A 14,739-nucleotide genomic window follows, 5' to 3' on the forward strand; every position below is an offset into this window, starting at 1 on the left:
GCGTGGGGTGCACCCAGAGCCATCACGCTGCCGGCCGTTCCAGCCGCATCCCCAGCACCTCACTCTGCCCAGAGCATCCCAGCCCTTCTCCTTCCCCTGGTATCCTTCACCGTGTTTCCTGGTCCTTCCATTGGCAAAGATCTTCTGCCAGCTCTCAAAATGCACGTGTGACCTCACTAGTATTTTTTTCCAGGTTAAATAGCCTTTCTAAAAAGTGGTGAGCAGAGGATGCCAAGTGCCAGCCCCCAACACAGGGTCCCGCCAGCCTTCTTGAGCCACACCATGACCAGCTCAGGTGGAAAACCCTCTCTCATATTTCAAACAAGTGATGGGGGAAAACACTTTGGTCCTTGCCTCCATGGGAGGAAGGCTGAAGGTCATGGCAGCAATTCCTGGGCTGCAGCCAGATGAAAAAGCATTGAGGAAACGAAGGGGAAGAGCTGCGGTAACAAGGCCCAGGGAGATTTCAAATGCATTTGTAAGCCCAGCAGACAGCAAATGAACAAATTAGATTGCACCTTTACTCAGCTGCTGGTTTGGAAATGGTAGGTGACATTTCTGAGCAATTAGGAGCTCCCCACGGCCGAGGCCGGCACTTGGCATGATGAACACGTGTTAATTTTACGACCATCTTACCATATCTTGTGTTGAACAAAATTTCAACTTGTTTCCTCAAATGACTTAAAACATCTCCTATGCCATCTGCAAAAAAAAAAAAAAAAAAGAAAATAAAAAGAGAGAAATGCTCTGAGAAACCGGCTGCCTCTGGGGCCAGCAACACCCAGCACAGGTGAGCAGCCCTTGAGCCCCGGCAGAGCCGGCCACACGCTCTTCACACCTCTCAAACTGATGCCAAACCACCAGCAGCTATTCCAAGCTCATGCCTGAGCAAGGAAGGGCAGCCATGCACCAGCCACAGAGCTCTGCTAGCAGCAAGGAGGGAAAAAAAATGGGGAAAAAGTAAATCTGGGCAAGAGTAGGGAGGACAGAGCCCAGGAACAGGGCAGTGCCCTTCTGTGCTGGGCTTTTCGGAGGCTGAATGCTTTGCTGATCATATAGGAAGCCCACAAAACCCAATCCAAAATACATCTGTGTTCATCCATCTTTCAAAAAACTTGCAGTGATGGGCAATGCTCGGAGTTCATTGTACACTCACCTGAACCCTCCCTCTGCTTTTCTTCATGCCGTGACTCCTCGCTGGGCCCCTTCTCTGTCCCTGCTGAGGAAGAGGAGGGTTAGCAGTGGCCAGCACCAGTAAAACCAGATCGGACGTGGGCAGGAGGTCCCCAGGTTCCCTGCAGTCATCCAGCTCCCTCTCCCCTCACTAAGCTCTGAGCACACATCCCAGTGCAGGCTCGGGCTGGCAGCATCACGCCAGGAGCTGCACAGGCAGAATAAACCCATCACCTACATCCAAGAGATCTGGGAAGGAGCAGCAGCGCTGAAAAAGCCACCAGCTTGTTTGTCAGAGCTCCCAGCTGGCCTGACTGAGGCCACGACTCTGGAAGCAGGTCCCGACTCCATCCCCTTGGCTCATAAATGGTATTTACTCACTTCTGACACATGCACAAACTCCCATGCCTGCACAGAGTCTCCTGGATGCTTCATTTCTGGTACCTGCTGCTGTTTCTAGGATGTAGCTCGACTCCTCTGAGGACACGTGCGTGGGCGCCGGGTCGTGCATCTCATCCGAACCGGGCGATCGGTCTGTGGACAAAACCCCATGGGCAACTTTTGTTTCAATGATGGGGAGGACCATCCCCAAAACAGGGTTCAGAGGGCCCTGGCCCACCAGCAGGGGCTGAGCAAAGGGCTCCCCCACAACACAGCCCCACAGCAGGAGCTGCTCCGGGGGTGCATCTGCCTTCTTCCTCCCCAGGACCACCCGGAGCTCGTCTCCGAAACACACCCAACCTCTCAGCCCAAGGGAAAAGATCAAAAGCTCTTCCCAACCTCCATGGAAGGTAAAGAACAAAAAGAGTTCAAAACTATTTACTTGGCTTAATTCCATCTAGACACTCAATTTTGGCTTAAAAAGTTAATGCTGCTTGGCTTAGATACTCCACCGTGGGAAAACCATTCCAGCAATGCTGCTTTCCTCCCCAAAAATCACACCTCTTGGGCTTCTCTTACGTAACCTGCGTGCCCTCTTCATTTCAACCTGTCTCCTCTAATGCTGGGCTCTCCAGTGCCCTCAAAGAACTACCCAAATTTAGCTTTAAATAAACCTTCAGCTACTTTAAATACTTGAGTCAGGTCACTGCTTAATCAACCACCTCACAGGATAAATAATCCAAATTTCATCAGTTTCTCCCTGTAGATGAACGCCTCTTTCCTATTAATCCTCCTCCCTGCCCTCGGCTGTACTCCCTCTGATTGAACTCGATCTTCAAATAAGGTAAGAAAAGGTGGACTCTGGACTTGAAGTGTGATCCACCCGGCACCGGAGAAGTGATAACACCTCCTCCTCCTCCTCCTCCCACGCACCGCCAGCTTGCCACGTATTAGCTTTCTTCTCCTCCATTAGCTGCCAAGTTGAAAATTAAAATGTTTGATCTACCGCTATACCTTGTTCTTCTCCTTCCCTTATATTAACTGTACGTTAAGTCCATTCTACGATAATCCTGGTGTGACTCCCCAGATATCACTGTATTAAGGGGATGTTATAATTTGGGTGTGACAGAGATCACACTGGTGTGGCGGGGCTGGGTGTCACTGCTGTCCCCAGCCCCGCTCACCCTTGGGCATGGTGGGAGTCCTATTGCTCCCCTCATTCTTGTGAGATTATTAATTGATGTTTGTAAAGCACACTGAAAATGCAAAGTGCTAACTATCCACTCATTAAACCCTGGGGATCATCCTACCATTTGCTGCACTGTCCAGGTCAGGGGAATGGAAAACGACTCTCCCAGCTGCCCCTCAAGCACCCAACTGCTCACCTCCATCGCCACACATCGCCACCGACCTCTCCAGGCAGAAATGCAGAGATATGCGTCAGTACAACCGATTCCAACACATTTTCAGCACGTGCTTAACAGTAAACCTGTTCTTATGAACTCCTCATAACCAGGCTGTTTTTCTGAATTAAGGACCTCACCAAAAGCATCTTGCACTCGATACCTGGGATCCTCCAAGCCTGAGCGTGATGGGAAACAGCAGACCAGGCTCACTTTCTCTAGGGGAAAGGCAGCATCGAAAAGCAACGTAGGAGAGACAGAAACAAGAGCAAGCCCTAAACCAGCCTGCACTGCCCCCAGGAAACCCACTGATTTTTGATATACCCCTTAAAATGACCTTCAGAGAAGAAAGACCAGTGCACGGGCACAGGGGACCTTCTGTGCTGTGAAATATCCCAGAAATGCCTCTTCTCAAAGCAACACGCTGAGATGCCAGGCAGCAGCCCGGCCTGCACAGAGGCCACCACACCAGCCGGTACCCCGGTGCCTACCTGGGACAGTGATCTGGATGATGTCCAGCTCGTCCGGCTCGATTTTGATCTGCCTGATCCCACCCAGATCTCCTGAGGTACCTACCGGGGAGAGGCAACAAAAGGCGATTGCCAAGAGGAACGGGCCATGCCACGTCTGCCCAATGCAGGCAGGGAAACCACAGCTGTGACTTCAGTGCCGGCCGAGCATCCCGCAGCAACCAGACTTCGGCCAAGTGGCATCAAGGCCATGGCATTGAGGTACCTGAAGGGCTCCCACGGGCACAGCCTCTGCAAACAGCTTGGCTGGCAGGAGCTGTTGGTGCCCTCAAACCGGTCGCTGGCTCTGGTTATGTGCTTGTTTCCCGGCTTTCTTCACTTAAACTGAGTCGCCCGTAAGTGTCGGTGGGGATCCAGGAGGAGCCATCTCCAACAGGCACTTCTGGCATTTTTAATGCTCCCAATCTCACATTTTGGACAAGCCTCTCTGCAGAGCCATGCTCTGGGAGGGCTGATCACAGCCACATCACACTGGGGCAGGACCAGCTGAACCCCAGCAGAATTCAGCGTGGTCTGAACCCTGGCAAGTGGGGAACCCACACCAGCCCATGGAGAGGCTGCCCTGGGGGATGCTGCTCAGCCCGGCTGCCTCTTATCTCCAGATAAATATCCTCATTTAGAGTGGGACTGATTCACTGCAAGGGGCTGGGGCAGGCAGGACAGTGAGGCTCTGCATAGCTTCACCTACTCAGTGGTGATTTAAACCCCTAAAACTGGGGAAAAGTGTTTCCTTCTTATTTGCAGTGTGCAGAGCACCAACATTGCTGATTTCTGGGTGATCCAATCGTGGCAGCTTTTAGGGAGAAGGGAGCGCTGAAACTGAAGACTTCCCTTAGCATTGCATTTAAGCATGTGCTTAAGTCTCGTTATTTCAATTTAAGCACTTTTGGGACCCAACTGAAATGTCATAGGATAAGACCCTTTATCTCAGTACCTATTGAATGGGGATAAAATCCTGAGAGAACTGTCCCATGGGGCAAACAGGTAACTGGTTACTACACAGGCAATTTTCTTTAGTGTTTTCCCCCCCAATATTGCTATTTTGCAAGAGAAAATTAATTATTCCTCACCTGGTTCACAGCTTTCAGAAACACTACACTTCTCAGACCTGGAAGGGAAAGGCAGACACAAGAGGTGGTCAGGGAGCAACCAAAGGGAAAGTTTAAAAACTCAACAGTGCCATAGCATCCATGGCTGCAAGGGAAACCCCCGGTCTGCGAGTTTTTCTGCAACCCGAGCCCTGTTCCCAACCTCTCCCTCGGTGTCATCCCTGCCGCTAGAGACCGACGGACGTGACCGCAGCAGAGAACTCCTGAAAGCAAGAGGGGTTTTAAGCTCAAAAACCTGGTTGACTCCATCCCTTTGCGGCAGCCAGCAGTGCATAAAGCATCATTACAATGTGGTTACTCATGGAGCTAAAGCAAACAGGGAGAGAGGAAAAAAGTCAATTGATTTGATAAATATTTATTCTGCCCAAAGCTTTTCTCCCCTGAAAACTGGGCGCTATCCCAAACTCACGTCTGCAGTTAACTTTGCATGCTCAGGAATTTACCCAAGGTGTTCAGCATCCAAATGAGATTACTTTGCATTTCTCAGGACACGATTGCTTTCTGTCTCTCTCTTTCTTAACCAAGAACAACCGCGGCTCTTTGGCAGTAAGGGACCCAGGGAGGCACTGGAAAACGCATTCCTCCATGACGCTGGTCCTTCAGGGGGAAGGAAAACCCTTCAGAGCCAGCACCACATCCCTGTTGCCTCAAGGGGGATGCTCAAAAGCACTTCTCTCACCTAAATCCACTCAGCAGTGTCAGCAGAACAAACTACAGGCAATGTGAAGGAAGCCAGGAGTGCTCTTGAAATGTTCTTCCTAAATGTGGTTATGGGTAAGAAGGATCTCTGGTCTAGAAAGTACTGTATGTATTAGCTAGGAGCCATGGGAAGGGTTTTAAACTCTCTCATTTTGGGTCAAAATCAACCTTTCACTGGGGAAATTTGGGAGGAGGGCTTCCCCAGGGGGTGCGTTACCTCTCGCAGCATCTGGTGCTTCTCCCTGGAGTAGAAAGATAGGGACAGACTTTTGAGCAGGGCCTCTTATGACACGAGAAGGGGTGATGGTTTTAAACTAGAAGGAGGGAGATTCAGGCCGGACATGAGGAAGGAATTGTTGGCCCTGAGGGTGGTGAGAGCCTGGCCCAGGCTGGCCAGAGAGGTGGTGGATGAACCATCCCTGGAGACATCCCAGGCCAGGCTGGACGGGGCTCTGAGCAACCTGAGCTGGTGCAGATGTCCCTGCTCATGGCAGGGGGGGCACTGGGGGAGCTGGGGAGGTCCCTGCAACCCAAACTGTTCTGTGATTCTATGTTTCTGTCTGGCTCTGCTCTTGCCCTAGAACTGGCCCCTCACCTGGGTGGACCAACTGCTATGGAAATGCTCTGCTCCAACCACAGAACAGATGTTCCTCATTTGCAGGAAGAACAAAAGTGGGATTTGAATATCCACCTGCTTTTGCCTGCAGATAGGTGGTATCAATGCATCTGGAGGTTTCGCGACACTTCATTTTACCCCTGCGGCAGGCAGAGCGAGCTGTGCACCACCACCAAACCACCCCCAAACCCTCCTTTGAAGCTGGAGATACCCCGAGGGCTGGGTGCCAAATGCCAGCCCACCAAACTGGGCAGCTTGAGAGGTCTCTGCCCTCTGAAGGTGCCTGTTCTAATGCTGCTGACGGGGCAGGTTCACCCTCCTGGGGCGAGTATGGCTTTGGGGACACCCAGCAGCCACATCCCTGGGGACAAACCTGAAACAGCACTGGGAGAACCAGGAGACTTCAACCTGTGGTGGGTTCATGTCAATGAAGAACCAAGAAGGGAGGGAACCCAGCACATGCTACGGAGGAGATGGGGACAAGTTACAGACCTGCCTGCAAGCATCAGTTACACTGCTATGAACTGCCGCCCCACTTTTATTTAAAGTGATTTTAAAGGTAAATGCTGGGGCTAAAAATTACCTTGCTTCGGACCAGCTGAAGCAAAAAATACAGGAAACTGGAGCTACACAGAGAAAAATCCCTTCTGGATCTCCCAGCACGGGTTGGAAAGCAACACTATATTCTCTGTAGGTGCTGCCAGCAAATTGCAAACCCATCTAGCTCGTGACATGGTTGTACCCGAAACAGGTACTCTCATAAAAAGCCTCCTGCTCTGCTGAACTCTATAACCCCACCTTTATTAAAACATCCGTTAATCCGCTATTAGTCTTCCTGTAGGCTTTATAAACAAGTAATGCTTAATTAGCGGGATGTCGTGTTACAGTGCCGGCTGAGGGCGAATCCTTAGGCCATGCTTTAACATCAGAGATTGCTCCTGCAGATAATCCCAGCCTGCCCGGGCACGGCCTCGATTTCATCGGGTTTGAACGAAATCAATGATTCTAAACTTTGCAGTTTCGGCTTGCGAAATGATGGGGATGCTCAGTCTCCTGTGCTGGCTGTCTGTACCATCGCAGCGGGTTTTTAGGGAGGCAGAAGAATGACGCCCTTACAGCCACGTTACCTACAACATCTCCCCAACGCTGCTGCTGAGTTGCACCCACTGCACCCTCCCCAGCCAGTGCAATAACATGCTGTGCATGTTAACGCCCTCAAAGTAACTCTCTGAGGGACATCACATTGCGGTGGCCGGGGGACAGGAGTGTCACGTACCTGCTGTTGGCCTGGGAGGTCCCCGCCAGGTCCAGCCCGGCCCCGCGGTGCGGCTCGGGGGAGATCTCCCCAGGGGGGCTGGAGGGCTCCAGCTTGGTTGGATCTTTGGTAAATTTGCTTCCTGGTGCCGGGTGCGCAGGGCAGGTTTGGAAGGAAAAGAAAAAGCAGAATTAGCAACCAGAGGTGCCAATAATGCAGCTTTTCCACCTCCATTTTTGCCCCCGACTAGTCCCAGAGCTGAGATCAGGGTGGGGGGACAAGTTTTCAAGAGTCACTTGCTTGCAAAGGCAAGGGCGCAGATTTAATTGGGTTTACATGTTAAAATAATAGCAAGGTGCTTGCTTAAACCTCTGCGTAATGAAGTGTGTTCTGGGAACCCCTGCCAGGGACGGAGCATCTCTGGAAAGGGCTGGATGCTGGGACAGGGTGTCAAGAGGTGGGGACTGTGTTGGGAGAACCAGGTATGGCTGGGGCCATGGCCCAGTGCCGCAGGAGCGAGCCCCAGAGCAGGGACAGCCCTGTCCCAAGAGAGGAGACGTGCTGCAAAGGACAGGAGCTCAGCAAAGCCCAGGAGCTCAGCAAGGCCCAGAGCAGCGGTGACACAGGCAGCCCCGTCCTGCAGCTCCAAGCTCCATGTGCAGCAGGAGAAATCTCTGCTGCAGCGACGCAGAGGGGGACAAAAGCATCTTGTCACCATGAAAAACCTCCCCTCGCCCTTCCCTGCTCCTCAGCAACCTGAAAGGAGCTGAAACGAAGACTCGGCAATGACCTCGGAGATGAAAAGAATGATCTGAAGGCAGGGTAGGAAATGAAAACTGGGCAGGGAAGGTGAGCGAAAGCTAAAGAATTAGTGCTGGAGGAAGGAGGGAATGAAATTATGCCGCGAGGCTGCAGAAACCATGTAGGTGCCTTGCTAAATAGCTGCTGCTGAAGGCCCTTTGCTGGTCTCAAAGTGCCATCGCGACATCCCCACCCTTCCAAAATACATGTTGTCCGTGGGAACATGAAGTCTTTTTCCTTTCTGCTCCAGCCTGCAAGGAAGGGCAGGGCTCTGGCAATGGGACCAGCAGCAATACGGAGTCTTAAAGTCACTATTTATCTAGCGACAGTCCAAAAGACTCCTTTGAATTTGTGCTTTCTATGGACCAAATCTTGTTCTTGCAGCAGCAGAGCCTGCCTGTAGCTGCTACCCAGGGGAGAAGCAAAAAATAGGTTTCCCAGCAGTGGTGGGTATTTTAATTAAAGGGTGAGCAAAACTGCACGGGGAAGCTTTGGGATATTTTGCAGTCGGCAACTTAAAATACAGCTCCACTCAGAGAATAGTGTCTTTGCAAAAATGGCACCTCCTGACTCAGCAGATGCTTTTGCACAGTCAGATGTGCTGATGCGAATCACAAAAAGCCAGGTTTAATGTGTTTTGCTTCTGGTAGCCCTGCAGGGACCAGGCAGGGGTGGGGGAGATGACACCAGCCCTAGTGCTGCTGGCTTTGCTTCCTCATCCCCTAATTTCCACCTGTGCCACCCTGCCATGGACCCCCCGAGCTCGTAGCACGGTGCTTCCATCAGCAGCTCTTGAGCTGATGTACAGACGTGTGCGATGCCTCCCCCCAGATACCGCACAACCACGGTGGATTCGCAAGGAAAATCCAAGTATCCCAAGGCACAGTTCAGTGCTCCATCCCTTGGGAGTGGGTTAGAGCTTAAAAAATCATTTTCTTGAGAAAAAAAAAAGTTTTTCTTTTAAAAACAGCAGCTGGATGATGCTAGCACTTCCCAGCCAAAAAGAAAAAGAGAATAATTTCCCAGTGAGGAACCCAGCAGTGATTTTTCTTCCTTCTGAAAGCACAGAAATATGCCATGTGCTGCCTGGAGCTGCAGCTCAGCCCTGTGCAGGGAGCCAGCCCAGCCTCACGCACTGGGGATTTCTCACTTAAACATTCGAAACATGATTTAAGGGGCGCACGGTGCTTGCACCGATCCCAGGCAATGGCGGTGTCAGCACAGCTGCGTGCAGGGCACGGCCGAGGCTTCTCCTCATGGAGCGTAATTGCACGTGTCCTGCACTTTTGCTGCTTACAGGCGACATTATTTCAACTCTGCTTCTCTGGATAATCCTGCAATTTCGTGGGCAATAAATCAAACGTACCTGTAAAAATTCTCTCGTCAAACATCCTAGGAGGAAATGACAAAAAAAAAGGGATTAGAAATAGGTGCTTCTAATGACTGAATTTTAGGTTTTATTAATGAACAGCATTAAACCAAGCCAAAACAGTAATTTTATTCATTCCCTAAAATAAAGGGAAAGAATTTTTCAGCTAAAAAAAAAAAAACCCACCTTTTAGCCTGTTGTGCAACCAAGCAATCTTACAGCATATGCTCTTTAACTAAAGCACCTTTAAATCTGCTTATAAGCCTTTCTCTTCATTTAATTAACTTATTAAATGAGGCTGCTACAGGCTGGCTTTACCAAAAGAGACGATGGGACCAAAGGAGCTGTTGCTGGACCTTCACGACACAGATCATCAACCAGATGCCACCAGCACAGAGCTGCAGTATTCACACCCTCTTGCTGTGGCACGCATACCCTTGGGGATGTCACCTTCCTTCCACATATTGTATTTTAGAGCCACACACAACTTCTATGCAAAGGTACTGTGCTGTAGTTTCACACCTCTAGCAAGGGAACAACACGAGCGCTATAGAGGCAAGGACTGAATAAATAAATATATTATAAAGCAGATTTTCCTGACGGGGAAGCGAAGAGGGGTTGCACAGTGCAGAGATAACCGGGAAAGCGTCTGGTCCTCCTGCTCCAGTGCAAATACGGACACCAAGACACAACGCCCTGCCCTGTCCTATATACAGGACACCCATAAGCAATCACTGCAAAACGAGGTGGAGGGGAATCCCCGTGCAGCGTGAATATGGATGTTCCTCCTCCCACCCACCAAATGCCATTAGAGAGAGTTGTGCCGTGATCAGGGGGTCCCGATACCACCCAAAATGCTTAGGATGGCACCGGTAATGTCTGCATGGACTTACAACAGGGTGGCGGGGCTTGGGGGTGACCATGGTATGGCCAACCCTACCACATCCTCACAAAAAATGGAGAGAGAGATGGAAAACAGGTTTGGCGTGGGGGGGAAAATTATAGCTCTTTTCCATAAAAATGGGTAAAATGAATTTTAGATGTCAAAATAAACCTTCTAAGCATGGAGGGAACAGAGCTTAAATCCTCAAGCCCCTTTGAGCCCGTGCAGTCCCCCTTGCCACCCACCTTTTGATGACAAAATGGATGTTGTGCCTCTCCTCCAGTATCCGCTTGAGCTTGGGGACGCCGTAGGTGCAAGGTCTTTTGAAGGGTATTTTGTCCGGGATGCCGATGATCTCCACCGCCTCGGGGTCGCAGGCAATTTTCCGGTATGGGACAGGGACCATGTGGTCTAACCCCAAGGCTTCAGCTGAAAGGTGAATGCATGGTTTGCACTCAAACACGGGCTTTTCCTTTTACAGATGATAAAATGAAGGCGTAAAGGCTTCAACCTGAGGACAGTGAGTGCCTCCTGCCCTCTTCTCCTTTGCTTGTCCCACAAGATGAGCCCCGGGAGCAGCTCTCTCATGGGAGATGGGACAACATGGAGACAAGGCAGCTGCAAACACAGCTAACGGTGTCCTCCAAACCCCGCAACGTGCCTGGCATTGCTCAAACCAGGGGCAAGCTGGCCCACGTGCCGTCCCCAACCTCCCCGAGACCACGGCAGGTCGCTGAGCTATTTAACTTGTGAGTTGCAGAGCACATATAGAGATTATAAGTTACAGAGCTCACCTATAGCCCACATATAATTCAGGAGTTGCACAGTGAATTACAATCTATAAGTTACAGAGATCATTTATAGCCCATCTATAACTCATGGATTCCACAGCCTGATGAAGATGGTTCAGGAGACAACCTCCAGCCAATCCGTCCATTCCCGAGCAATTTCCTGAGCTTACAGCTGCCCAAACGCCCAGGAACTAACCAAAAAGCACTGCCTGTGGCAAGGGGAGCACCAACGACACCTGTAAGCCGTGCAAGCGGAAAAAAAGCAGCTGCAATAATGAAAACCTTCTTTTTTCCTGCTGTATTAATTTAAATCCCCCTCGCACCCAGCGCCGGTGGTGCCCGGGTGCTCCGACCTGGCGTTCCACGTTTCCAAGTGGGGCTGGTTTACAGCCCAGTTATAAATTCCTCGACGGCGGCAGGGGCTCCTAATGGAAATATTGACATAACCTTCAGCAGACACTCAGAGACTGGGAGATGCTGGGCTAAATGTGTTAGGAAGAGAAGGGAGCTCTAGCATATGGCTTCTGCTGCTGTGTTAGGGAACAAAAATGATTGCTATATAATGATATGCAAACCACAAGCACTGCAGATGCATAATGGGATATTAACTCCTACTCACCATATCTGCTGTTAAACAGAATTTGCACGCACTCCCTAAGGGTGTTGATATCTTCAGTTTCTTTTATAAAACTGTCCCACTTATCTATCAAAACAAAATATAAGAAATAAGGAACTTCCATATGGTTCATACACAGCAGATGCACTTTTCTGGTGCAAAGCACTGGGAAGCAGGAACAAGACTTTGCTGCTTCGACAATAATGATTTCCCTCTTCCTGAGCGGATTTTGCCAGGCTGGCAGATAAGGTCCGGCTTCCCCCGCCCCAAGCACCCTCCTCTGCAGCCGTGCATGTGCAAAGCAGATTCTTAAGAAACGACCCCATAAAACTTCTCAACCCTGAAATGAAAGACCCTCTGGGACAGAGCAAACTCAACCTGAAATGAACCTCTGAAAGGCATGGCCGTTTCACAGAGGAGCTTTTTCATCTCCTTTTCTTTCCCAGCTTTCCCACCCGTATTTTTTAACATGGGCAGGCGAGGGTTTTGATGTAAACACGTCAGAATTTCAGGTTGCATATCCCTTGGGTGGGGTGGAGGTGGGGAAGTGGCAGAGTCTCCTCCCCATTGCTGATCCCCCCGGGCATCACTGCAGAATCACGCCGGGGTTAGTGGGTTTCAGTTACTTTGAAATAACGCCAAGTTTTGGCAGGTATTTGCTGTTTGCAGCTCAGGTGAACGGCCTCACCCAGAGCCGTGCCTCGGTTCCCCGGGCACGAAGTGGGGATGGGATTTTCCAGCTGCCTGGCATTGCTTAAGGTCTGAGCATCGTGGAGATGGCAGGGACAGGCCCGAGTGGGGATGAGGCTGTGACACTGAGATGTTGCAGCAAGTAAAGGGTATAAATCCCCCAGCAGAACACAGAGAGATGGGGCTGGGGGGAAACCTCTCCCCAAGAGGTGGCTGCCGGCCACCTCCAACAGCAGAATGGGACACGGACCTGTCTTGTCGTGGACGATTGAGAAGAGGATGCGCTTGGACGAGTGTACATTCTGGATGAGGGGACCTCCGGAGACTGACGATTTCTGTCCTGGACAAGAGGGGAGACAAGGAGAAAGGGCTGATGAGAGCCTGACCGATGCTCCGGGCACCCGAACAAGCCCCCGGGTGCTGTCCCCGCCGGTGACATCGACCCCATCAGCTCTCCTCCATGTCCCCTGCCCTGTGACAACCCAGCACGGTCCTGGCCAGACCGAGCCCCCACTGTCCCCCCGGCTGCCCCTGCAGCCTCGGGGCGCAGCACTTGGTGTGTCGGGGCAGCGATAGAGGGGAAGGGCCAGGGCAACACAAAACGGCGGGGGATCTGCTCCTCTCCATACAGGCCAAGCTTTGCACCGATTTTCATCCGAGGACCGCCAAAACACCCCGGCCTGTCCCCTGTCAGCGCCGGGCGGGGTGGGCTTCGCCCAGGCCCTCGTCTGAGAGCAAACTCCAGGCTATTACCACAGCAGTCGCTGTACTCCTGTGAGGAAGGCACCTTCAGCTCTCCCGCCGGCCGGGGCAGCAGCACCTCGCCGGCCGCCTTCGGCCCGGACACCTCTTGCTTTAGGTCGACGGCCACCTGAGTCGGCAGCGAGACGCCGTATAAGAAGCTGGTGACGGCGGAGGGGGGGTCCTGGCTGGAGGGTTTGGCCATGGGGCCGTTGGCACCAGAGTCCCGGCCGCCCTTGGGGGTGAGGGAGGTACAAGTCAGCTCGGCGCTGGGGTTCGGCTCTCGGCTGGGCTCGTCCGCTGGCCTGAGGGGAAGGGAGGGAGAAAAGGAGGAAAAAACCAGATTCCTTTGAGTCTGTGGCTCTGCTAAGCCAGGACGAGCAAGGATGTGGAGGGAGGAAGACAGCCGTGCCCAGGACTGGGGGACATGCCGCACTGCCAGGCTCTTTGTTGCAGAAATTACAGCCATCACCCAACCTCTGCCAGCTTCTTCAAGCGCCTGCACCATTTTGGTCTTCTTTAAGCAGAGCAGGTTGGTCTTATAGTAGTTCAAAGCGTTTATATTAGCTGGGGCAAAGCCGCCCAGCTCAGTGTGTTTAAAGAGTAAAACAATTTGTGTGACCGTAACCACCGGCCCGCCCTGCCTGTCCCAGCCCCAGGACCCACGGCACGTCCAACAGGGACCTGTCAGCCCAGGGACGAGCTGCAGACCGAGGAAGCCCACACGCTTCTCATGAGACAGGCGGCCACGAGCTCACAGACGGCTCCAGTTCTGTGTGTCCTACTTTTAGCTGTCTCAGCCTGATTTTCCAGAAGTGCCGAGCCTTCAGAGCAGATATCTGGTAGCACTCAGTATTTCTCTGAACAGATCCGAGGTGCCGCCCGCCGGGCAAACACAGAGGAAATGCACCCAAAACCGCAGAGCCCCTGGCGAAAATGTGGCCAAGATGGGGAGGTCGCCCCGCCGTGGTCTCCCGCCTCCCCTCCCTCCTTGTCTGCTGTTAAAATCCCCATTTCAGCCTGGGAAGAAGCTCGCAGCGTTTACACTGGAAATCCCTCTGGAGACCAGAAAGCACTTAGCTAGCCGCAGTGGAAATTTTGGCGGCGACACGATGCGGTTAATGTGCACGTTTACATGCAATTATTATAGGAAGGAGTCCAAAACGATCTCAAGCTACCTGACACCAAAGAACCTCCATGCAAGGCTGGGTTTGGCACGGTTGGATCCAGGTTTCTGGGTCTAGGGGAGAAGCCGGGACATGGGGGAGACCCTCCTGTCTCCTCTGTGCAAAACCTTTGTCATCCACTGGCGTTACAGGAGCGACCACCCCGAGGGCTCACTGCCCTCCTGCCCCTTCGGGGAGCCCCAAAATTACCTTTTTAGCCTGAAGCGGATGCTGTGGCTGTGCTCTAAGATGGCCATCAGGGACTTCACATCGTACTCCATGGGTTTCTTAAAGCTGATCCCCTCAGGCAAGCCGGCCACCGCCAGCGAGCCCGGCTCCTTCAGGAACCTCTCGTACGGCAAAGGGACCACGCTGCTCTTCCCCACGGCTTCACCTGGGGAGGGGGCAGAGTTACACACCGACAGACACCCCGCACCCCCACCGCGGCTGGAGGAGCAAACGCCAAAGCAAGACATCCCAATGGAGACATTATGAGAAGACAACTGCATTCTACCT

The 14,739-nt window shown here is 52.1% G+C and overlaps 1 protein-coding gene across 6 annotated transcripts in view; it reads right to left on the reverse strand.

Annotated features, from left to right (window-relative positions):
* Window positions 1-14,739, reverse strand: part of GTF2IRD1 (GTF2I repeat domain containing 1) — a 63,653-nt gene that overhangs the window by 17,346 nt on the left and 31,568 nt on the right. For all 6 annotated transcript variants that reach the window (XM_065647164.1, XM_065647166.1, XM_065647163.1 and 3 more), the window contains exons 5-16: window positions 14,434-14,617; window positions 13,070-13,362; window positions 12,567-12,656; window positions 11,630-11,713; window positions 10,465-10,648; window positions 9,334-9,359; window positions 7,188-7,308; window positions 4,558-4,595; window positions 3,449-3,529; window positions 1,618-1,707; window positions 1,157-1,219; window positions 637-702 (exon numbers count right to left, since the gene is read on the reverse strand). In XM_065647164.1, coding sequence (XP_065503236.1) covers window positions 637-702; window positions 1,157-1,219; window positions 1,618-1,707; window positions 3,449-3,529; window positions 4,558-4,595; window positions 7,188-7,308; window positions 9,334-9,359; window positions 10,465-10,648; window positions 11,630-11,713; window positions 12,567-12,656; window positions 13,070-13,362; window positions 14,434-14,617 — 1,320 coding nt within the window. The remainder of the gene's footprint in view (window positions 1-636; window positions 703-1,156; window positions 1,220-1,617; window positions 1,708-3,448; window positions 3,530-4,557; window positions 4,596-7,187; window positions 7,309-9,333; window positions 9,360-10,464; window positions 10,649-11,629; window positions 11,714-12,566; window positions 12,657-13,069; window positions 13,363-14,433; window positions 14,618-14,739) is intronic.

The sequence above is a fragment of the Caloenas nicobarica genome, chromosome 17 (genome assembly GCF_036013445.1).
Source record: "Caloenas nicobarica isolate bCalNic1 chromosome 17, bCalNic1.hap1, whole genome shotgun sequence".
Taxonomy (NCBI): domain Eukaryota; kingdom Metazoa; phylum Chordata; class Aves; order Columbiformes; family Columbidae; genus Caloenas; species Caloenas nicobarica.